Source organism: Lepidochelys olivacea (genome assembly GCF_965140295.1).
Source record: "Lepidochelys olivacea isolate rLepOli2 genome assembly, chromosome: 1".
Lineage (NCBI taxonomy): Eukaryota > Metazoa > Chordata > Testudines > Cheloniidae > Lepidochelys > Lepidochelys olivacea.
In genome coordinates, this window is record NC_140411.1 from 250815565 (window position 1) to 250840650 (window position 25086).

Below are 25086 nucleotides of genomic sequence, written 5' to 3' on the forward strand. Positions count from 1 at the left end.
AGGGGAAAAAGGTCCCTGCCCATGGGGACTGAATGCCTCCCAGGGAAAAGAGGCACTTCAGTCTGCTTGAGAGGTTTGAAGTAAGGGCAGCATTATGGGAAGCTGCCAGTAATCTTTCAAGTTTGGTGCTGCTTCAGCAAGGGCTGCTGAAGGGTTGTAAATTAGTTAGGGGTAGTGAAAGATGATTTGGCACAAAAGGGTTTAAGGTCAAAAGCAGAGTTAACAGACCACCTTTAGAGACTGGATCTGAGACTTGGTCCTGGGGGAGTAGAGGAAAAAAAAAAAAAGTTTCAAAGTGCAACCTGCCTTTCCACACTCTTTTGTTTTTCTGAAGTTTTAATGGAGGGTACTTTGGATACTTATGTGAGATGTCAAGAAGGAAGTTTTTGTTTAATGATAAAACCGAGTTATATAAATGTAACTGTATGTGCAACTCTGTGCAGTCACATTGGATGGAAGCTTGGTCATTAAATTTTCCAAGGGGGTCAGGTAGAGTGGCTACTATCACCACTACGCTTCTGTCCCCAGAAGCCTTTATGGCTATTCTGAGGGAAAATGGGCCCTTTTCCCACAGAAATGGTCTATAGGGGACTGCTGCAGGCAGCAGGCAGAGAGAGAATCTGATCAAAATTATTTGACTATTGGGTAATGTAATCAAAATCACTAAAGGATGGAAGGGGTTTCTACTGGAACTTAACTTGGCTGCCCCTGGTTGTGTCTAGTTGTACAAGATGGAAGTGTAATCGGGGTACAGTTGTGTAAAAAGAGTAATTACAGTGCAAGGGATGTTAGGCAAAACAGAATTTTGTGTGTATGTGTGCACAGGTAAAAGAAAAGGAAAAGGGGAGGAATGATGGGAACACTGAACCTTGGGATGGCTCTGGGGGATCAGATTGTTGCTTTGGTGGGTTCTGCATGAAAACTCTGTAGGCATGGGGGAGGCAGTTATACCTTGTGTAAAATTAATTTGGCTAATATGATGTTATGGAGGTTAAACTATATGGAAGGAATTTGCATTTTCCCAGGACATGTGCAGTGTATATTGGAAAAGGAGTAAAAGAAATGCAAATAAAACATGGTACTTCATTAAAATCCTAATAGGGCTCCAAAAGGAGCCACAATAGGTTGTGCTTTCTTTTCCAGGTCGCTGTGTTTTGGAGCAGGAGATGAAAGTGGAAAGTAATCAGAACTCTGGTGGAAGTAAAATGCTTCCCTTTTAAGACAGTGTCTGAGCTGCTAACAGCTTTGGATCCAAAAGCAAGCTAGTAAGCCTCTGTGTGTAAATGCAAATTACCTAGCTGATGGGCACAAAGGAGCTGCAAATAACAAATACATCCGGTCAGCAAACAAGCTACTAGAAGACTCAGATTATGGCCCTTCAGGAAAGGGAGGTGAAAAAAAAACAAAAAAAAAAACAAGTTAAGCCTGAAAATAAGGGGGACAGGTTAACCTTAAGGGGTGTGTGTGTGTACAGTGCTAAAATCTGAAGCTGTGTCTCAGCTATTACCTGAGAATAAACTTAAAGCTTGGTACAGCAGAGAAACTATTGCAAACTTGGTCTGTTGTACAAGAGGGGAAACTGAGGTACACCATCTCATGAATTTCATAAATGACCAGTGAGTGGGGTAATTCACTAGCCTGACTATAGAACAAAATAAGGACAATCTGGAGGTAATTCTTCTGTTTTTCCTGCAAGTAGCAAGGACATTTGTAAAAGAAAGTGGTATTATTATTAAGCAATAATCTGTCCCCACCAGGGGGGTGGAAATTGTTTCTTTTGTTTTTCAGATACTCTACAAGCAAGCTGGCGCCAGCGGAAAAATAACCCAGAATACCATGGATCTATGTTTTGTGTTGTTTGTCTGTGGTGTTTGTCTTGTTGCTAGCATTGTTGTGTTTTAATGAACAGAAAACCTCATGATGTGGGTGAGGGATGGCTTCCAAAGGCTGGCCTTGGGGGGGAAGATGTGTATGGGAATGCAAATTCTCAACTAGGAGGCCAGCACCTGTGTAATAGCTACCGTGGTACCTGGAAATGGAATGGCAACTAAGGTGGCCCCCACAAGCCCTATGGAAATAATGAAAAGGGGAGGAGCTCACTGGGAATTAATGGAGGTGTGTGTAAAATAGTGTAAATCAATAGAAGATGTTTGGATGTGCCCCTCTCCTATGACTATAGAGGAGCGGGATCAATGGCCTATGCAAGGGGTGGACAATTGGGTGTACTGTGTATAAGGTGTTTTGCTGGGAATGTACATATTACTGGGGGCACAATTACACCAGCCCATAACCAAACTACACACATCTACATGCTGCTATATGGACTTTGGTGCACAAATGGATCTGTGAATCTTATTGCTGTGAATAAGCCAGGGCTTACTGCCTGATTCCATACCAAGTGGTCAAGCTGGTTTGGACAATATCCCATTTCTCTGTGAACATTCAATGGACTTGTGATATGGACAAAAGCATACAAAACTTGAAGGAGCAGCTTGTTGCAACTGCCAGCAACTGGACACAAGATCGTGACCCCATCGAAGGAGGAGAGGCAGTATTTTGGGGGTGTCTCGGACGTTGGACCATACTGCAGTGGTCAGGACTCGGTGTTGCTGTGGATTTTGTATTGTTAACTGTACTTGTGTTACGTTGCATAGGGAGATAACCTATTAGGAATGTAATAAGCCCTCCAAACCCTGCAGTGTACTAGACAACCCGGACCCAACCTTCTCAGGCCCACTCTAATGGGAAGTCTGGAACACTAATTGGAATAGGTGTGGTATGCCCGTATGAGAGAAGGTGCAGGGCACTATACTACACAAGGGGCAGTGGGACAAATGGAATATCAACACCTTCCACCTTGATGCCTGGCCTTATCAGGAAATGTGTCGCCATATGTCCTATGCTTTTCCAGGGATACCTGGGCAGGAGGATCCCAAAAGAAAAAGAAAAAAAAAGGGGTGGAGTGTTAGGATATAGATATTCAGGCCTGTCTGCAAAGGCCTGTACTCTAAGAATTTAGGTGTATTCTTATCACTTGGCTAGTGATAGAGGTATAAAAGAAAGAATCAAGATCACTGTCTGCTGGTGTAAGGGCCTTCTCTTACTGTGACAGTCTGAGGCCCTGTTCTTAGGCTAAGGCCTTTGGCTAAGCAGCAGAGGCAGCCATAAGCTGGGAAGCGAACGGTCACATCCTCACATTCCAAACTAGTCACATTGAAATAAGGTGCTATTGGGCTGTTAGGCACTATCAGGACAGGATTGTATTCCTATCACCTCCAGAGAAAGGGAAGTGCCTAGAAAATGTAAAAGGAAACTTAGTTTGATAGCATCCTGTCTGGCAAGAACTCACTTATCAATAGCTGGGATGTGAAATCCTCACTTCTGTATTGTTTTGTCATTATAGTTCCCACTTTGCTGTTGTTTGTCTGTATAATCTCTGTCTGGTTCTGTGATTGTTCCTGTCTGCTGTATAATTAATTTTGCTGGGTGTAAACTAATTGAGGTGGTGGGATATAATTGGTTACATAATCATGTTACAATATGTTAGGATTGGTTAGTTAAATTTCAGGAAAATGATTGGTTAAGGTATAGCTAAGCAGAACTCAAGTTTTACTATATAATCTGTAGTCAATGAGGAAGTGACGGGGTGGGGGTGTGGGTGTGGGTGGGCATGTGGGTGTGTGAGATGGGAACAGGGAATGGGGGTAAGAAAATTGGAATCATGTTTTGCTAAAGGGGGAGATGGGAACAGGGAATGGGGGTAAGAAAATTGGAATCATGTTTTGCTAAAGGGGGAAATGGGAACAGGGAATGGGAGTAAGGAAGTTGGAATCATGCTTGGCTAAGGGCAGGAATCGGAACAGGGACATAGGTGTAAGGCTCTGTGGTGTCAGAGCTGGGAAGGAGGATACTAAGGAAGGAAACTGGAATCATGCTTGCTGGAAGTTCACCCCAATAAACATCGAATTGTTTGCACCTTTGGACTTCGGGTATTGTTGCTCTCTGTTCATGTGAGAAGGACCAGGGAAGTAAGTGGGTGAAGGAATAAGCCCCCTAACAACCTGCTGGTTAGCAATCCTCAACTTAAGGCCCCCAGATGAGTACACCTTTCTACCAAAAAGGTCCAGGTGTTTCGCCTCCCTGGCCTTAGGGGCTGGGGCCTGCTGTCCGTGGCACTCCCTTTCGTTCACTGACGACCACTAGGGAGCAGGGACTCAGGTGGCAGAACAGGAACTCATAGCCCTTAGATGGGGCAAAGTATTTATGCTCCACTCCTTTAGCTGGTGGAGCGCTGGAGGCCGGGGTCTGCCATATAGTCTTATTGTTAGACTGAATGTCTTAATGAGCGGGAGCGCTATTTTGGATGGACCTTCGGGGCTCAAAATGTGCACCATGGGGTCCTCCTGCTCAACTGTCTCCTTGGCCTGCAACCCCAAATTTTGGGCGACTCTGCACAGCAGTTCCTGGTGGGCTCTATGGTCTATCGGCGGAGGGCCGGACACCTCTGTACCCGCCACCGCCTCATCGGGGGAAGATGAGGAGTTAGCTGCTGCTCGACCCCCTCTGGTTGGTCCTCCTGCTCCCCATCTCCTGTGGTAGGGGCCTCCGGCTCAGGCCGCGGTGGGAGTCCATGGGACGGCACCGGGCTCGGTGCTGGACTTTCCACTCTATGCTGGGGGGATGCTGGAGACCATCTGGCATTGGTGCAGAGACCGGGACTGCTGCACCGAGTAACTTGCCCTGGATGGGGCCCCTTGGCGCTCCTGATAGGCCCAGGGGGTCCAGAAGGGCCAATGGCCTGGCGGCTCCCATTGAGGTTGCCAGCTCCCCTGAGGGTCCCTGCTTTCCGGGCCCTGGTGCAGGTAGGTATAGTGGCCGGAGCCGGCACCAGACTGTGGCGATGCCAATCGTGAAGGCCATGGCGGTGCCAACAATCTGCGCCGGCGGGAGAATGAGTGGCTCCTGGCTGAGCGGGACTGGGATCGGTACCAGTATCCCCGGGACTGGGACCGGGACCGGTGCTGGTGCTCCCTGGACCGGGACCATCTGCGGGAGACCTCTGGCGAGGGCCGTCTCAACTCCTCCTGGTGCCGGTCTCTGGGCAGTGCCAGAGAGCGGTGTGCCCTTTCTGGTGCTTCTTCGTGTCGACCCGCTGCCGGTGCTGCAACCTCCTTCTGGGCCGCTGGCAAGTGTGAGTCTGCAGAGCCGGAGCTCGACCAGGACCAACTCTGGGAGCGGTGCTGGGACAGTGTCCTCGAGCAGCCCACCATTGCCGGCTTACCCCTCAACGGCACCTGAGGCATGGGTGACGGAGGGTTCTCCCCACAGGGGAGGGGGCTCGCCGCCGACTGCTAGATGAGGTCCTTTTTAGCCTCAAAGGTGCCAGGGGTAGAGGGCTGATCTGTTATGCCCTTGAGCCCATCGTCCGCATTGAGCTCACTTAGGTCTGGGCTCGGTTGGGCTTGTGCTGCCGGGACCGTCGTGGTCAGCACGGGTACCGCGGCCTTCCCGCTCTTAACGGCACTCGGAGCCTTGGGAGGCACCAGCCTCCTGTGCGGGGAACGACCACGCCTTCCTTTAGGCCGCGCTGGGGGCCACACCGGGGAGGACAATCGGTGCCAGGATCTAGCCTGGCGCTCCGGGGCCGACAGTTTACGGTGCTTAGCCAATGCCTGGTCTCTTGACGGCTCCGGGGCACTACGCACCAAGGAAGTCTGAGCCAGCGTCGGGCGCTTCAGGCCTGGCAGCTGCAATGCAGCCTCCATCAACAGTTGCTTTAGGCGAAAGTCTCTTTCTTTCCTTGTCCTTGGCTTAAACGCCTTGCAAATCCTACACCTTTCAGTTTGATGTCCGTCCCCCAGGCAACGTAGACACGAGTTGTGGGGGATCACTAATTGGCATAGGTTTGCGGCACGTGGTGCAAGCCTTGAAGCTGTGGGCCTGCGGCATGCCCCGCGGCCCGGGGCAGGTGCTAGAGGCCTCCAAGCACCTAATGACTTAAGTGTCCACAATCTGTATGTGAACAAACTGATAACAGCTACTCTAAAGGCTAAGGGACTGCTCTTCTATGAGAGAGAGAGAGAGAGAGAGAGAGAGAGAGAGAGAGAGAGAGAGAGAGATTGTTCCAATGCCGCCACAGATGGTAAGAAGGAACTGGAGGGGGTTGGGCTGGCCGGGGTATATATGCACGGCGCAGTGGTGCCCCTCGGGGGGCCCGCCGGCAGCCGCTAAGGGAAAAAGTTTGCAACGCTGGTGCACGCGGCGTGCGCGCACCTAATGTGGAATGGACGTGAACAAGCACTCGAAGAAGAAACATGAGCTACTCCCCAACAGACATGAGTTTGGAGGTCTCAGTTAGGCCACTTCACCTGACCGTTTACATATTTTTGCATGCCTGCCCGTCTTCAAACAGGAAAGTGCAATCTCGAGCAGTGTTATGGTATAAGCCTGAGGTACAATAAACGGCTGTGAATAGAAAACATCCTGTAACAAATATGAGCATCTACCGAGGCATACAGTCTCACTTTCTAATTAGGTATTTACATGCCCTCACCCCGTGCCCCTCCCCATGCACATCATCATGGACTCTCTGCAGTAAAATGTGTGCCCTCGTTTCTGCACTAGAAAAGGCTTCCATAGCTTGAAGAGGGACGAATACGTACCAGTGAAGGCGCAGTGCATGCAGGAAGGCAGAGAGGCCCTCCATGACAAGCAGAATAGCTACAGTCAGAACTGCAAAGATGGCAAAGATGATGAAGACCCCAATAAGTCCTCCCCAGCCGCTGTTCTTCAGTCCAATGTTCATCACCATGGTCCAGAGGACCTCTGATAACTCTGCAAAGCAAGCAGCGGGGAAGAGCAAGAATAGTTCAACCATCACAATGGTAAAATCCATACGCCCACCCCGTTCGCTGGATGGAACAATCCATTTGTTCTGTGCTCCATCATTCACAATGCCTTCCCTAAAGGGAAGCTGTGTGCAGAACGAATGGGAAGTGGGTATATACTGCAGCTGAGGTGTAACATCCTGGTGCTCCGTACAGCCCCATTGACTTCAGTGGAGCACTGCCAGTTTACACTAGCTGAGGATCTGGCTCTATGTCCTTTTGCGGAGCTGTGTGTGTGACTGCACCTGCCAGAGATCTTTAGAGAAATCCAGGCTGCTTTCTCCTGAGATCTCCCTTTTGTTTCTATCAGAGTTATAATAGTCTGTGCCATTGTAGTAGTTCTGGTCCCCCAGACAGTGGGATGCCAGGAGCGTCCTTCATGGTTTTCGCAAAAAGAAAAGGAGGACTTGTGGCACCTTAGAGACTAACCAATTTATCTGAGCATAAGCTTTCTCTCATGAAAGCTTATGCTCAGATAAATTGGTTAGTCTCTAAGGTGCCACAAGTCCTCCTTTTCTTTTTGCGAATACAGACTAACACGGCTGTTACTCTGAAACCCTTCATGGTTTTGCATTTCATCCTTACTGCCAAAATCAGTTCCCTTTCTTACCACTGACTGTCTACTTGATCTCCAGCTAATGTTAAGATCTGTGATCGTGGGCAATAGGAGCCTGTGTAAAAGGTGGGTTCTCTTGGGGTTCAAAATTATTTCTCTTATCAGTCTATCCTATGATTTTGCCTTGCAACGCCGGCTACAAAAGTCCCTTGCGAACACCTGTTCTCACTTTCAGGTGACATTGTAAATAAGAAGAGGGCAGCATTATCTCCTGTAAATGTAAACAAACTTGTTTGTCTGAGCGATTGGCAGAACAAGAAGTAGGACTGCGTGGACTTGTAGGCGCTAAAGTTTTACAATGTTTTGGTTTTGAGTGCAGTTATGTAACAAAAAAAATCTACATTTGTAAGCTGCATTTTCACAATAAAGACATTGGACTACAGTACTTGTATGAGGTGAACTGAAAAATACTATTTCTTTTGTTTATCATTTTTCCAGTGCAAATATTTGTAATAAAATATTTTTTTATATTATAAAAAATAATAATATAAAGTGAGCACTTTGTATTCTGTGTTGTAATCGAAATCAATATATTTGAAAATGTAGAAAAACACCCACAAATATTAATAAATTTCAATTGGTAGTCCGTTGTTTAACAGTGCGATTAAAACTGCAATTAATCTTTTTAATCACGATTAATTTTTTGAGTTAATCACATGAGTTAACTGTGATTAATCGACAGCCCTAGTTTTTACATGTCCCTCTTGACTATAGTATCTAGGCACCTAATAATCTTCATTGTATTTCTCTCCACAGCACCTCTGTGCTACTATCCCCATTTTACAGATGGGGAACAGACGCGAAGTGACTTGCCCAAGGTCACACGGTAAGTCTGTGGCAAAGCCAGGAATTGAACTCAGCTCTCCTACAGTCCATGCTGGCACCCTAACCATTGGATCATCCTTCTTCTATCTCCTTGGACAGTACAGAAAGATCCATAGACTATATTTTGATGTAAGAGTTCAGATGAATGGGCTATCATCTTAGGTGCCAACAGTTGTAATGAACACCTCTGCTAAACCTCCCAAGAAAAACAGGTGTTCAGATGTTCATGAAAGGGTTACCTGTATATTTAAGTGCATTTCACCCTTTTACTCAAATGTCTTATACTTTTTATCACTTTATCTCCAGTATAAGGCTAGTGTGACTTGGCTTCTAATTAAGTCCTATTAGACTCACTTATGTGCCAACAAGGCTGTTATAAGGGGAAGTGCAGCTCACCCCTTCCAATCCAGGGATCTCTGCACTCCTTCCTTCTGTAGTTGCCCATTTCTAGATTGTAAACTCTTTGGGGGCAGGGACTGTCTGGTACTGTGTTGGACAGTATTTAGCACAGTGGGGTCCCCAGTACATGACTAGGACTCCTGGGTGCCACAAAAATATAAATAATAAATATATAATAATACTTAGAGTTGGTCAAAAAATCAGAAATTCTGTCCTACGGGGAATTCTGATATTTTCACATTTGTTTCATCCCAAATCAGGATGAAAAGTTGACATATTGAAATTTTTCATGAAATGGAGAGTTCTAAAAAATTTTGGTTGGAAAATTTCAGATCCAAATGAAAAGTTTAGCTATTCCCACAGCAAAATGTTTCATTTTTATTTGCTGCACGTAATCAAAATATTTCTTTTCACGTCAGTTTGACATTAATCTGTGTCTGCCTGAGCTGCCCCAGTGCCTCGTGGGGAGTTGTAATTCTGGTGCCTCATGCTCTCATTCTCCTTTATGGGCTGGGTTCCCGGATGTGCTACCTCTTCCCATGATGGTTCAATTAGTGCATCATGGGAAATGTAGTTCAGCCAGAGAGCCAAGGCCACAGCGTGGACATGAGGAACCACAATTACAAGACACCAGAGGGACTCGGACTTTTAGGCCAAAAGGGACCATAATGATCATCTAGTCTGACCTCCTGCACATCGCAGACCATGGAACCACACCCACCCCCTCCTGTAGTAGGCCCATAACCTCTGGCTGAGTTACTGATGTCCTCAAATCATGGTTTAAAGATTTTAAATTACAGATAATCCATCATTTACACTAGTTTAAACCTGCAAGTGACCCGTGCCCCATGCTGCGGCAGTTTAGGTGAACAGATTGAACTGCCACAAAACATTTTGATTTTGTTCGACAAACCAAAACACGTTTATTTGGGTTGACATTTGGTTTGATTTTCCTGATGGGCAATTTCCCTGATTTTTGGGGAAACCAAAATTTTCCCCAGAAAACTTTTTGACAAAAAATTCCCAACCAGCTCTACTGAAATCCTTTCTGTAGCAGCCTTTCACAGTCACTACCTGAAGAATAACGAACACAGAGTGATAACTCACGTGCATGAGCCAAGCTGAGGGCCCAGAGCCGAAGGTAGGATGCTGTGTTGGAGATGCAGCCCAGGCAGTATTCAATCGTGTGGATAGCTTGGTGGACAAACGTATCGCCAAAACTGAACTGGAATGATGTAAAAATGAAGCTGCTGAACAAGCAGCACTAAATGAGCGTAAGTGAACAGCGCAGTGCTGCCTTAATGTGCTGCACATTGGTCTCCTTTCTCCTCTTCATGGCAGTGGGAGCAACACATGGGTACTTCACAGGTCAAAAGGAAAGGTTTGAAAATTGTTCCTTCTCTTTTATTTTCCCAGCCCACCATTCAGAAGAAAGGCAACTTGAGGCAACTGCTAAAGAACTACCCTTTACCATCCCTACAACTTAACCCCTGCTGGGGGGTGGCAGTGAGATGACCACTGTCCTCGTTGGGCTCCCCTAAGGCCTGAAGCTTTAGTTTATGGCTGGAACTGCACAGGAAACCTGGTGGCAGATGCTTCTGGGGACATACGCCAAATCAGTGCATTTCTTAAGAGCCATCTCCCTCCTCAGCCAGCCAATCCCACTTCCCGAACTGCCAGCTGAGACTGAACCCCCTCCCCCTGAAGCATCTGGGACTGCTGTGAACCCCAGTCTAGGCAGAGTGTCTGCTGCCAGAGGCCCACATCCTGGGTTCCCCCAGTTCAAATGAATGAGGCCTAATGGCCCCCTCCCCCGCCACACACACACGTTACAGGCTGCAAGGGTGCAACCCTGAAATAAATGTGGAGCACAAAGGGGCTGATCCAACACTACTGAAATCAACAAGAGTTTTTCTATTGTCTTCAGTGGGTGTTGGATCAGTACATTCAGGTGAGAATTATGCTCAACTTCTGTCACTATCTTAGTTGCTCTCACCTTCCTCTCCAGATTTCAGGTTCTTTTAATGCCGAACACTCCTGTGCTTTTTCCAGCAGGACAACTGCTTTTCCTTCGGGCAAGCCTACATTTAAAACATTGCACCGATGCAGCTGCTCCGCTGTAGCACTTTAATGAAGACGCTCTAAACCGACAGAAGAGAGCTCTCCATCGGTGTAGTTAATCCAACTTCCCAAGAGCGGTAGCTATGTCAGCGGGAGAAGCTTTCCTGCTGACACAGTGCTGTCTACATAGGGGTTAGGCTGGTATAACTACATCACTGAGGGGTGTGGATTTTTTGCACCCCTGTGCAACATAGTTATGCTGATAGAAGTTTGTAGTGTAAACCGGACCTTCGTGACAGGCAAAACCTCAGAAGGTGGGGGAGATGTTAAACCTTGGGCTTCAGGGCTTAAGACAACTCTAATAATTAGAGAGCAGGATGAGACTTCTATGGGGAGCTGATTGTTCTACATCTGCCTTCTGCAAGGTCCTTACGCCTTCCTCTGAAGCGGCTGGTACTGGCTAATATCAGAGACAGGGTATGGGACTGGATGGGCCTGAAGTCTGATCCAGTCTGGAAGTTCCTATAGTTAGGTTCACACCCAAAACCTCCGATGCTTAGCCTCAAAATCTGAACCTCATGGGTTCACAGAACTGGGTGAGAAGATAAAAAAGAACAGGTTCTCCCACAGGAAGTACATTATGATATGCTACACGCTGGCTTTATTTGGCCAGCTATAAACCCAGTGAGGCATGAAAATGAACAATAATAGATGGGGAGTGGAAGGGGATGGAGCGTTATACCTGTCTGAATCTCAACAAAGTTTAGGTTCAGATTTGGTCAGAGGATTGGGTTAAGGTTCAGGGGGCTCTTCTCTTACAAGGAATGGGTTCAAGAGCTTTCCCTGAAACTACTGAAAAGGCCGCAGGCAAATTCCAAGACCTCAGTTTGGCCTTGCAGAAGATCATCCACATTCCAGTCTGACCTACTTGCAGGTAGGATTCATAAGGACTGCTCCTCCCCCTGTCCCGTGTTCTGATTTCCCTACCTCTTCATCATGGTCATGTCCCGCATGGCCACCACTATGGTCTTCCTGACCAGCTTTCTTGGCGTGATTGGAGTCAATGATCTCCACTTCAATGTCACCAGCAGGGTTTTCTGAAATGGCTGGTGTCTGGAGCTTTCAAAAAAGAAAAGAGAGAGGCGAGGTTTGTATTATTCAAATTGCCTCAGTGGTCCTACAGGTCAATAGATGCACTATGTAACTATACCTATACGTATGTGGAACATAATTCCCCTATATTGTTGTAGCACAGACTATGTGTGACATATTGGTGATTTCAGCGACAGTCAGACATTTATTAGACTAGAGAAAGAGTGTATTGCTGCCTCCATCACTAGGAATAAATAAATTCTTTAATTTCTAGAACATCCTCCAGCCAAGGATTGCAACATAATTTACATGCACTACCTTCAGCCTCGCAACCCCTCTGTGAGGCAGGGGGATACCATCTGCATTGGGCAGATGAGGACACTGTGGCACTGAAAGCCTGATTTGCTCCTTGCAATCACACCAATGCAAATCGAGAATAGTTGTAGCCAATGGAGTCATGCTGTTACAAGCCAGAGGAGAGAATCAGCCTCACACAGACTGAGTGATTTGCTCAAGGTCACACAGTAAGTCTGAGAGAGAGATCTGGGAACAGAATCCAGATCTCCTGACCTATATCTGGTGACAAAATCTCAAGACTATCCACCCTCTCTCCATAATCAGTATTTGTGGAGCATCATCAAAGTGCACAGCATTATAATACACACAGGATGACTTGATCCATGCCTCCAAAGACCATGAACGAGTATGTGAAGAATCTTATAGCCAACATAATATAGGGCACAATAAAAGTCTCGTTTTAGTACTGATATAGCAGCTTGTTAGGCCGGATCCTGGCATTCTTTAATGCTTCCAACATGTTTTGTAGGAAAGGTCTCATAATAATGTGTTTGTTCTGTTGCACCAGTAATCTCTGTGATACCTGCTTATCTTAGAGTTGTCTTGAATATCATACAAAGAGCGCCTTTTGTTAGAGCTGTATGAATCTGGCCAAATCATAGAATAGAATATCAGGGTTGGAAGGGACCTCAGGAGGTCATCTAGTCCAACCCCCTGCTCAAAGCAGGGCCAATCCCCAATTTTTGCCCTGGATCCCTAAATGGCCCCCTCAAGGATTGAACTCACAACCCTGGGTTTAGCAGGCCAATGCTCAAACCACTGAGCAAATCTAAGATCTAATCAGACAGCTGACATATGAAAATCATTGGTTGGAATAGGGGGGAAAGATGGAAAGAGGAGGAAAGATATCAAATGTTATTGGCGTAAAGCAGAAGCTGGAGTCAACAATGTAAAACTTGCCTGAAAATCCCAGAAGAGTTACACAGTAAGAAGTTACAGGACAAATGATAGGTTATGAGCTACTGGACTGGAAAAGGTCACTTAGCATAACTAGCTGATCTCTTTTTAAATGAAAACATCTGTGCCATACAAAAGATACTCCAGTCACTACATCTAACTACCAAGAAAAGTAAATTAGAAACAAATGTGATAAAGAACAGAATTCACAAGCAGCTTTGACTGTTATGTGCAACAGAGTAGGACCAGGGGCTTTAAAACTTGCTCATATGAGTTCTATCATTTAAGGAGGAAAGCATTATTTACAAGTGGTCAATCACTTTTAAATCAGGCATTTCCCCAGGTACTGTATACGTTCCCTGAGAGCACCATTTCTGCCCTGCTCCCCGTTTATATGGAGCAAGCAATCAGCCATAACAGTGATTGTGAACTGAGCACAGCAGGGAACTGAGGTAATCACTAGACCACTGGCCTCACAATTACTTTTTTCTAACTGCTTCTGACCTAGGATATAGTTTTTAAAAAACACTCAGTGTTGGCCTAACTCTGCTCCAATCAAAGTCACTGGTAAACACTGTTCCCTCTAAGCTGCGCGCGCGTGTGCACACAGATCCTAGACCCCGCACACACGGCAAAACACCACGCACACAACAGTTTGCACAGAATTAATTTTTTTTTGCACACGGCCTGTCAAAAATTAGGGGGAACATTGCTGGTAAATAACTCCTGTTAACTTCAACGGGAGCAGAGTTAGGTCCTATGCTTAGTGCTTTGGAAAATCCCACCTCTAATCTTCAGCTCTGGCCCAATGTATTGAAAACAGAGCTGTCTGCAACTTCTGATTGCAGCAACGGACTTGTGCCCTTACCATACGCTGAGCTTTCCGGTGATTGGCTCGGAGGATGAAAGGTTTAAACAGAAGCATCCAGGGAACGGCTATCAGGGCAAATATGACCAGAAAGCTCTGGACTTCTTCCTACAAGGGACCAAGGGGGGAAAAAAAATCTGTTAAAGGGACATCACAAAAGCTTTTTTTAAAAAAGCTTTGCAAGTGCAATTATGGTCAGAAAAGTGATTCAGTAAAAATGGTCCCTTCTCACTCAACCAGTCTGCTCCCTGTGTACCTTCAGAGTGTCATCTGCTTGCTTGGTGACAAAAATAAGCATATTTGCACTCCTGTTAACACTGCAGTTTGCACTCCTTTGCACTCCTGTTAACACTGCAGACCCCAGACAGCTATTGGACAGCGAGTCTATTCCATCTTAGGCATCAACAACAGTCTTGGCAACTGAGTCCAAACCGCAGGACAGAAATCTGACCTCAGAATGCTGTAGGGTTGCACAGATGCGACCAAGGGCAGAATTTGTCCTGCAGAACCTTCCTTATTAGAGATTAAGTATGTATGAGCCAGAAAGAACACAGCTGGACTTTGTGAAGCCAGCATGAATTTGCAGGGCTGACAGTTAGAAAAAACATCTTCTCACGTATTATCTGACCAAATGGACAGAGCTGGTAGGAAAACAGTTTTCTTTTGGTGTAAGATTTTGACTTTTCATTAAAAGTAAAGAACCTCCAAACCAAATAATTTTTGATCAAAAATTGCCTGAAAACAAATACATTTCGGTTTTCAGCCAAAAATGTTGAGTTTTCAGCTTTTCCGATGAAAAATCAGAAATTCTAGAGGAAAGCAGACATTTCTGGAAAAAATTTTGCTTTGTCAAAAACCTGGTTTTATGTCAAAAATAGTTTCGCCAAAAAATTTATGAGCAGCCCTAAAAACGGAGTCACCACGAGACAATAGAGCACCACAGCTTTGCTTCCACACTCACTCTCCCAGTCTTGGGCGCGTCATCACTGGGGTCAGCAATTAGAGCCATTTGCTCACTACCGGAGCAACCTGAATTCCAGTAAAACAATGCTCCCCAGCCTGGCACCTGGCACTTGAGCCCCTCTGCGCCTCCCCAGTAACAACGTTGATTTCGCTGCCTGGAGACAGGATTTGCCTCTCACAGAACAAAAAGACAGCAGGGTTAGACATTAAGAGGAGATACTGCTTTCACTAGAACCAAATTCCACCCTACACAACCCACCACACATGGAGGTGTGATGGAGGGCAGAATTTGACCCTGTCAGGGTTTCCTCCCCTCTCTGAACTTTGGGATACAGATGTGGGGACCCGCATGAAAGACCCCCTAAGCTTATACTACCAGCTTAGATTAAAACTTCCCCAAGGCACAAATCCTTTCCTTGTCCTTGGACGGGATTGCTGCCACCACCATGTGATTTAGACAAAGATTCAGGAAAAGGACCACTTGGAGTTCCTATTTCCCCAAAATATCCCCCAAGCCCCTTCACCTCCTTTCTGGGGAGGCTTGAGAATAATATACCAACCAATTGCCTTTAATAAAAGTACAGACCAGACCCTTTCTTTAGGACACTAAATTCAATCAGGTTCTTAAAAGAAGAACTTTATAATAAAGAAAAAAGGAGCACCGCTGTAAAATCAGGATGGAAGGTAATTTTACAGGGTAATAAAAAGATTTAAAACACAGAGGATTCCCCTCTAGGCTCAACTTCAAAGTTACAAAAACAGGAATAAACCTCCCTCTTAGCACAGGGAAAATTCACAAGCTAAAACAACAGATAATCTAATGCATTTCCTTGCTATTACTTACAATTTTTGTAATCTTAGATGCTTATTTCAGGTAGGGTTTTAGGAGATCTTTTTTTCCTGCCCTGGTCCCTCTCTGTCCGAGAGAGAACGAACAAAACCTCCCCCGCACAGATTTGAAAGTATCTTCTTCCCTTATTGGTCCTTTTGGTCAGGTGCCAACCAGATTATTTGAGCTTCTTAACCCCTTACAGGACAAGGAGGGATTTTATGCTACCCATAGCTGTATGTTTGACCCATAGAAATTTTCTCAACAGACTTGAACTGTTTGAAAGGTAGGACCAGTCTAAACTGCTTATTATACCAGTGCTTGTCTAATTTTCAAACTAACATAGCTTGGGGCCCACACACACCAGTTAATGAAGTTGGGCTGAAATGGCTCTCTAAACTTGGGGTAAAACTAGGTGTAAATATACTCGAGTCATTACCTGGTGTGGATATAAGGGACCGTTTGTAGGATCGTTGTAATTAAACAGAAACATGTTGATGAAGTGGATGAGAATGCTCGGTGCTTTCTGGGATACATGGACGTCGAAGCGGCACCATTTGAAAATAATCATGAAGACCAGGTAACCAAACAGGCAGAGGATAAAGATCATCTCTGGAATGAACTGCAGGACGATGTTTACGGTTTTCTTGAAGTAGCTGGAAAGACAGAACCCCACCGAAGGGATTGGTGTGGCACACCCGGGACAAGGTCACTGAGTTAGGGCTGTGGAGCACATAATGTAGTCTCCGAAAAATGAAACTAGCATTGTACAGCTATGGATGGACAAGGGAGAAACGTGTGACTTGGGCAAATTTAGGGATTAAAGGTACTATTAAGATATAAATATTATTTTACACATTTTCTATTCAGGTCTTACACTTTGCCTATCACTATGGTATCTGAGCATCTTTATAGATTATTACATTAAAAAAGTACATTAAAAGAATGTTAAAGTAGCAAATATTAGGAAATGCTAGAATTAAGATTGCCCGTGCAGCCCTAATTCATACCCCCGTGTGTGTGTGCATGTGTGTGTACATGATCACATACTACTTTTCTATAGGATCCCTGCTGCAGTCAGTGCACAGGAGGGATAGTGCTTGCTGAATGAGCAGTTTTCAGTGTTTTGTTTTCTCCTCCCTGTGTGACCCCAGGCCTTATTTATTGCATACCATCCACACCCTGTACTGAATGCAGAATTATTAATTTCCTTATGGGCTTTTCTATGGTGCTCTCATCATATTACGTTAGTTCCAAACAAGCACTGGTGAATTTATTTTCACAGCACCCCTCTGAGGCGAGACGTTTTTAGCCCCATTTTACAGATGGGGAACTGAGGCATACAGATTAAAGTCAAAAGTGCCCAGTAATTTTGGGTGCTCAATTTGAGGCATACAGGGCCTGACTTTTCACAGTGCTTAGCTTTATATAACACTGTGTTCAGAGCACAGCTCCCATTGACTGCAGTTACAGCTGTGAGGGCTAAGCACTTCTGTAGATCAGACCCAGGGTCTCAAGTTGGGCGCTCCGAAAATGAGGAATACACAGTTAGGGGCCACCTGGGAAAAGTTTGGTTTAAGGGACTTGCCTGGCATCACACAGGAACTCTATGGCAGAGGCAGGGATAGAATCCAGTTCTCCAGGGGAGCGTTCAACTGCCTTAACTATGAGACCAGCCTTCCTCTTCCTGCAGTTTCCTGCTTCATTCACTATGTACCTTCTGACTTTTCAGCAAACGAGGGTCCTATAGACAGCCTCATCCACTACACAACCTCCATGAGATCCCAGAACAGAATCTGGGTTTTGTGGATGTATTATACATATAAGGCCTGATCCAAAGCCCACTGAAGTCAATGGAAAAACTTCCATTAACTATAGTGGGCTCTGGATCAGGCCCAGAGAGAGAGATTTTAGCCAAAAAAGCTATAGATTCTACATATAAAATTAACTGCACTTCTGTATCTCTGAAAATAGTTTGTGAAATCAAGAACACACACACACACACAGAGATCACTCAGCAGAAAAGCCACAACCCTAATCAAGAAGAGATTGTGAAAACTGGTGACCTATTGCACATGGTTCGGTTTCAGCAATGAATTGGAGCAGTGATGTGCATCAACACACAGGGCTTGCCCATCTGCATTAGAGGGAAAATTCGCTTCACCTGCAGTAAACTGAAGAATCAGCCTCGATGTGGGTGAAGTGCAGGTGTGGGGCACCGGCACGATCAGCAGGGTTGCTGCATGGCTAGGGTGATCATATTTCCTAAAGTAAAAACGGGATGGCATAGGGCTCGCTCAAGCTGCCCTCCCCCGTGCCCATGGGGCTCGCCTGAGCCGCCCTTCCCCCTGCCCATAGGTCTCGCCAGAACTGACCACACCCCTGCTACCCATTGCTGACCTCCCCTCCCCTGATCTCCGTGCCCCATGCCACCCAATGCTGGGGCTCACTCCCCGAGCTCCGCGCCGCCCAGGGCTGGGGCTGAACCCCCAAGTTCCGTGCCTCGTGCTGCCCATGACTGGGGCTGACCCCCACCCCCCTGAGCCCCATGTCACCTGCGGCTGGGGCTGAGCACCTGAGCCCAATGCCGCACTGCAGCTGACCCCCCCCGAGCACCACATCACTATGGGCTGAGGCTGACCCCCCCACCAGAACTCCCTACCCCATGCCTCCTGCGGCTGGGGTTGAGCACCCGAGCCCCGTGCCTGCTGGGGCTGACCCCATAAGCCCTGCTGCCCAGCACCTCGCATCGCTGCCCCCCCCCCAACGTTCCTCTACACCTGCACCCGAGCTTTTTGCTAAACTGGGCATTCGTTCATTTGCTCTTGCCACCTGATCAGCTGGGAACAGCAAACAGGACAAATGCCCATTTTTGTCAAAAATGTCGGGACAGCCAGGACAGAGCTTAAAAAGAGGACTGTCCCAGCCAAAACGGGACCTATGGTCACCTTATGCACAGCCCTCCTGTGGCTACTACCCTATCTTATGAGCGGTAGAACTGTGACCCATCACAGGTCTATCTCCTCACCTAGCTAGGTTTTCATAGGGCATGGCTACACTGGAAACTTCAGAGCGCTGTCGCGGGAGCACTCCCGTGGCAGCATTTTGAAGTGCAAGTGTGGTCGTGCACGAACGCTGGGAGAGAGCTCTCCCAGCGCTCCTGGTAACCCACCTCCACGAGGGGATTAGCTCCCAGAGCTCAGATCCTATTTACACTAGTGCTTTAAAGCGCTCTGACTTGCTGCGCTCGGAGGGCGGGGTGATTTTTCACACCCCTGAGCCAGCAAGTTAGAGTGCTATAAAACGTACGTGTAGCCAAGCCCATACTGGCTCATCATGATAAATGAGCACCAGCTAAGGTCCAATTGGCACTGCAAACTGTAACCATGTTGTAAATGGGTCCTCTGACTCAGCTGTCAAGTGCAGATGTACCTTACTTCCAACCTGTTTTCCTACAGGCTTAAGTAGAGGCTTTGATACAAACAATAGTCCAAGGCTTTCACTCACTTACAGGGACATCGCTAGGTCCCATCTGCACTAAAACATGTTGCAAGTAGGCTGAGAGACAAGTGTGCGGTTACTGGGACCCCTGACTCAGTGATAGCTGTAGTAGAAAAGTGAACGGTACAGGGAATGTTGGGCTGGGGAGAATTTTCTGCAAGGCTGAAGGCCAGGAATGCATATCTCCTTCAGTGGAAGCTAAGGCCGTGGAAAATACGTAAAACATAAGTACATAAGAATCACTTGCTGATAAGGATAAAATATTCTGGCCAACACTTGATCCTTATCAGGATTTTCCACTGTACCAGACGAGGGTGCGGTGCCTAGGCTTCAGAGAAGGAGTTAAAGCCGCGAAGCTATTCATGAGCAGCAGCAACAGGCTTAGAGTCCACGCCTCTAGCCCAGTAACCCAGAGCAGCCTTTAAAAGGCATGCGCGAAACCGTTACACTTACATGTGGTTGAAAAGACTGAGTGTGACCCCAAAGACCATCTGCGTAATCCCCATGATGACAGACATCTTCATTTTGTAGGAGTTTAAGAACGTCAGCTTGTTTGCAGCGATGTTCCAGATCTTCAGAAAAGCGAAGGGAGAAATGGATGAAAACAGCAGGATTTGGGGGAATGCTTTTGATAATGACAGGTGAAAAATCATTAGACCATTAATTTCAAATGCCATCAAACTCCTTTTGCTAGTTCTACTTCGAACGGTCCCAAATGACTGAAATCTAAGTCTGACTCATAATACACTGGATTTATATAAAGCTTTTCACCCAAAGATTTCCAAGATAATTATTATCCTGTTTTTAAACAGATGAGGAAACTGAGGCCCGGAGTGCTGAAGTGACCTAAGATCATGCACATGGCAGGCTGGTGGAAGAGCTGTTAATACAACCCCGATCTCTCCAGCGTCAGGCACTAGCCACTAGACTGTGCCATAGATGCGGGAACTACGGGTGCTACCGCACCCCCTGGCTTGAAGTAGTAATAACAACGCAAATACATAGTTTCCACCCTCAGCACCCTCATTATAAAAATTGTTCCAGCACCACTGGACTGTGATGTCTCTCTCGACAGCAGAGGTGGATAACAATGCGAATATCCTTCCTGCCTTCATCCACTATAAAAAAGGTCTCCATGTTCGCTGGAGGAAACAGTGACCTGTAGAACACGTGCTCATTTCAACTCAAGAAAGACTATTCTCATGCATGAAACTGAGAGACAGCTCTGGTCACCACTTAAAGGAGCAGCTGAACCGTTATGGTTATGGAAACCATTGAAGGCAGGAAAGCCTGTAAGAGAATCAGAGGATTCACTGGACTACCTGAAGCTGAGCGAGAAATTAAGGATGAAAAGTACCTTGCATGTAATTCAAATAGTTTATTTGCCTCGTTTTCCACTGTGGAGGATGTTGAGTAGATACCTACTTTCCTCTTCAGGCAATACTTGTGAGATACAGTATAAAAAGGAGCCGGGGAGCGGGGTTCGGGGGGAGGGAGGCTGGATGGGAAGGGAGGTTTGCTGGGAAAGTAACATACTAGTTATTTATTTATTTAGCTAGTAACATACTAGCTTCTACACACGCTTTAGAGTAGGATATACTATCATTTTGAAGGAGACCCCAAAACAGTCAGATCTCAGTCTAGGGTGATGATTTCTCTTCAAGGTATAAATGCATCATACCATCCTACTAAACCCGCACAAAAGTATTCTCCACAAAAGAAACAAGCCAGGCCTTTATAATGAGTGAACTGGTTAAATCCCATAGAAATGGTCATATTAAAAAAAGCAGAGAGACAAGGCGGGTGAGGTGATATCTTCTATTGGACCAACTTCTGTTGCTGAAGTGAGAGAAACTTCCAAGCTCACCAACAGAAGTTGGTCCAATAAAACATATCACCTCACCCACCTTGTCTCTCTCGTATCCTGGGACCGACGCGGCTACAACAACCCTGCAAACACACCAAGAAATGTGCGGCACTGTCCATTTTCTTACAGCCTGCTTCTTTGTTAGGATTCCTGTTAGAACTTTCAGCTAAACCTGTGCAGTACTGGAAAGAAAAGCTGCCATCTAGTGGCCTGCTGGGCTCATCACAGTTATTCTTGTCCACTTTCGTGTTGCTGTATGCTGCATATCTACATTCCAATTAAATGACACAGCTGGGATAATTGCTTTGTTTCAATAAAATCCAATTAACTAATAATAATTATGCAGCAAAGCCCATGTCCTGCCCTAAAGCTAGCTGACCCAATCACCGGTGGATTACCAGAGTGCCGGGGAATCCTCAGATGGCATACATGGAGCCACTGTAATGTCTTCTATGCACAGCCGGTGGAATATGCCCATTGTCCACTTTTGCCCTCCTCCCCCACATCCTTGGATGCCAGAATAGCCCACTGGGAGAATTAGCAGCCAGAGTAAATAAAAGCATACGGCTGTTCTAATTTACACCAGCGAGTGGACGCAGATGGTCCCAGGAGTGGGGGAGGGAACATACAGCTGGCTTAAACCCACTTTAAGGCCACTTCTTGAATTGCAGTGAATGCTTCTCAGCTACACTGCCAGGTCTGGGCCCAGGACATTAACATGTTACTGTGCTGCTATGAGTTTCTTTGCCTTGTTTTTTGACAATGAAATCACATCTAGCTCTTTTACGAACAGAGGCATGCTGGATGAGAATGAAAGGGAAGTAGGGAGGTTGGTGCTAGTGACCACTTGGTGCTAAATGAATTTCATACCCAGCATGAAGAAAAAGGGTTCACACAAAATTGCAATGATGGGGTATTAGATGTCAATAACTCAAATTTGGAGACATTAATAATCCTTACATTTATTCAGTGCTTTAAATCACTGTACACACATTAAGGAGTTAATCCTCAAATCAAAATGATGAGATACATAGGTACACGTTATCATTATCCTTACGCAGTTGGGTAAATTAAATCCACTGACTCACAGGCAGAGCAAGGATTAGACTCAGAATTTCCCAAGTCCCAAATCTGTGCACAAGCCTGCAGACCACACAGCCTCTATCTATTGGTCATGGCATGAGGGGAAGGAATATTGTACTAAAATCTTGACGGCTGAAGATGAGCATCCTAAAAGACTCCATAACTAAGGTGTAATGGACTTGCAAAGAGCAGGAAGTGGCCAATGTGGCTTTGGGAGGGACTGCTTGCATATTTGAAGGCTATACACAAGCTGCTGATGTACTAGATCTGGAGACGTGAGGAAGGAATATAACTAAAGATCTTGGACCAACTGAACTTTATTACCGGATCAATTCCAAATGGATATGGATTTCCTGAGTAGACTCCAGGGATCGCGGGATCCAACTGCAATAGTTGATTTTCTTCAAGAACATGTGGACTACAAAAGAAAAGAGAAGGGGCAGGTTCTTACTGCCTCAACCTGAGGTTTTTCTCTATCAAGAGTGCTAAGTACTACAAAATTAAAAATGTCATATACCCAAGGCCTACAGTGGCATTGTGCATGTGCATATGCTATACATGTGTGTGTGTGTGTGTGTGTGTGTACACACATACGTGTCTATATTGGATATACAAGGCCTGACACTCCTATTCCAGCTACAATGAGTCTGGGAGGAAACACATCAAGGTAGCATCCGAACAATTCCGGAACGTCTAGGCAATTGCTCTCTAGCATTTTGATTGTTCACATTGTCATTGAAAAATCTGAAGGAATGCCACAAATCCATTTCTCCCCAATGTGTGGATACTAGGGGCTAGATCCTCACCCTCATTCCAGTCCCTTCACACCTGGTAAAAGGGCTGGAGGGAGCAGTGCAAAGGGCTCAAAAAGCCCTGTAAGCTGGACAGGAGTGGGGGTTCCCCAGAACAGGAACTGAGGAAAACTGCCATAAAGCTGCCTTCCAAGACCCCCCTTGCTAGCATCATAAGGACCATGTCGGTGGCAGGACTGGAGGTGGGACTGGGCCTTAGCACACAGTTCTGCAGAGGTTCCAGGCAGTACTGCGGCCCATAGGGCAGCCCAGGGGAGGCTGCCATAATTTAGACAGGCCCCCAACACTATTTAAATTATGCCAGAAGCTTCCCAAGCTCCCGGAGCATGAGAGTTTTGGTACATCAAAGAATCTCAGTCCAGGAATTTATTGGGCCTTGGAATCTCTTGGATACAGACATGAAGCCGGATCGTGAATATAAGAACGGCTATACTGCATCAGACCAAAAGTCCACCTAGCCCAGTATCCTGTCTTCCGTCAGTGGCCAATGCCAGGTGCCTCATAGGGAATGAACAGAACAGGTAATCAAGTGATCCATTCCTTGTCACCCATTCCAGCTTCTGGCACACAGAGGCTAGGGACACCATCCCTGCCCATCCTGGCTAATAGCCATGGATGGACCTATCCTCCATGAATTTATCTAGTTCTTTTTTTAACCCTGTTATAGTGATATGGGGCTGTGTACAGACAGGGGAGGAGAAGAAGTGGGCAGGGCAGGCTCCAGGAGTAAAAGGGGGCTGGGAAAGGTGAGTGGGAGGCAAGTGGAGTGAGAGAGAGAGAGGTGAGGAACGGGAAAGCCAGGTCACACTCCCATGTGCCGGGTGATGGAGTCCACTATGCTTATGATGGCCCCTCCCCAAGTCAGCAGCTATTTTAAGTATCTGTTAAAATACACCTTGATTTTGAGATGAGATTTGTCCAAACGTGAATTCAGTCACACAGCTTGGTCCATTCACACATGAATTCACCCCAGGGATTCAGCCCAGCCCCACATGCATCCTCAGCAGGTCTTTCTTTTAATCCCCAGGGAACAAAATATTGTTCCATTACATGTCATCTTGCTTTTTGTTTTTACATCATTTACCACTTACTTCCACGTATTGTTTCTAAACATGGGGCGGGTATGCCAGGAAGAACCAAAGATGTTGAAAGATTTGGAGAAGCAGTCATTGTAGATAAAGCCAGTATAAATGGAGAATATGCCCATGAGCAGGATCAGGTAGCGCCCACCAAAGAAGGTGTTCCAAATCTGCAAGAGAAGAATTCAGGGAGAGCAAGCAACCATCACACAACACAGCAATGCTCGCACTGTGCAGCATGCCTCGAGAGAGGAATTCTTTTACAGAGTCATTCACTCACTCCCCGTATTTCCAGATGTTCATGCTTGGATAAGATGTTCCTACAGAAATGGCCTAATTTCAGACTTGCTGAACACCCAGCCATTTTAATGGGAGCTGCTGGTTGCTCAACATTTTTGAAAATCAGGCCAATTACTTAGACCCCTAAAGGTGTATTTAAGAGCCTGACTTTAGTATCCGACTTCTGAAAACTGAGCCCCAATTTGTACATACAAATGCCAGCTGCAGTTTTGTACAGGCATATACGCGGGTGCATGAAACTGCAGGTGCAAAGTTAGAGCGTGTTTGGGGCGATCTGGCCCTTTGTGTTATTATTAGGCAGAGGAACTACTTGCCAAACAGCAAGGCCTCTTAGGTTCTCTGAGTTTTACAGAAGAAAATTCATTTAACATTTTGGGGTTTAGATGCCTTCAGTATTGAGTAAGGATTTTGGAACCCATTGCAAGGCTGACAGGATGCATTCAGCCCTAGGAAACTCACCTCGTTATTGCTTTTCTGGGCCAAAAGTGTCTTCTCGTTAGTGACCATCCAGAGGGCAAAGCCCAGCATAACAGCCCCGTGGCCACAATCTCCAAACATCACCGCGAACAAGAAGGGGAAGGTAATGATAGTGTATGGAGCTGATGGAAAGAGACAGACAGGAGCTCAGTTTCACTGAAGGGCCTCAACAA

The 25086-nt window shown here is 46.1% G+C and overlaps 1 protein-coding gene across 4 annotated transcripts in view; it reads right to left on the bottom strand.

Annotated features, from left to right (window-relative positions):
* Positions 1 to 25086, bottom strand: part of ATP6V0A4 (ATPase H+ transporting V0 subunit a4) — a 58742-nt gene that overhangs the window by 8230 nt on the left and 25426 nt on the right. For all 4 annotated transcript variants that reach the window (XM_084636967.1, XM_084636965.1, XM_084636968.1 and 1 more), the window contains 9 exons: positions 24896 to 25035; positions 24149 to 24306; positions 22570 to 22663; positions 19749 to 19867; positions 16234 to 16450; positions 14003 to 14110; positions 11776 to 11907; positions 9835 to 9952; positions 6663 to 6834 (listed from right to left, as the gene is read on the bottom strand). In XM_084636967.1, the coding sequence (XP_084493093.1) occupies positions 6663 to 6834; positions 9835 to 9952; positions 11776 to 11907; positions 14003 to 14110; positions 16234 to 16450; positions 19749 to 19867; positions 22570 to 22663; positions 24149 to 24306; positions 24896 to 25035 (1258 nt within the window). The remainder of the gene's footprint in view (positions 1 to 6662; positions 6835 to 9834; positions 9953 to 11775; positions 11908 to 14002; positions 14111 to 16233; positions 16451 to 19748; positions 19868 to 22569; positions 22664 to 24148; positions 24307 to 24895; positions 25036 to 25086) is intronic.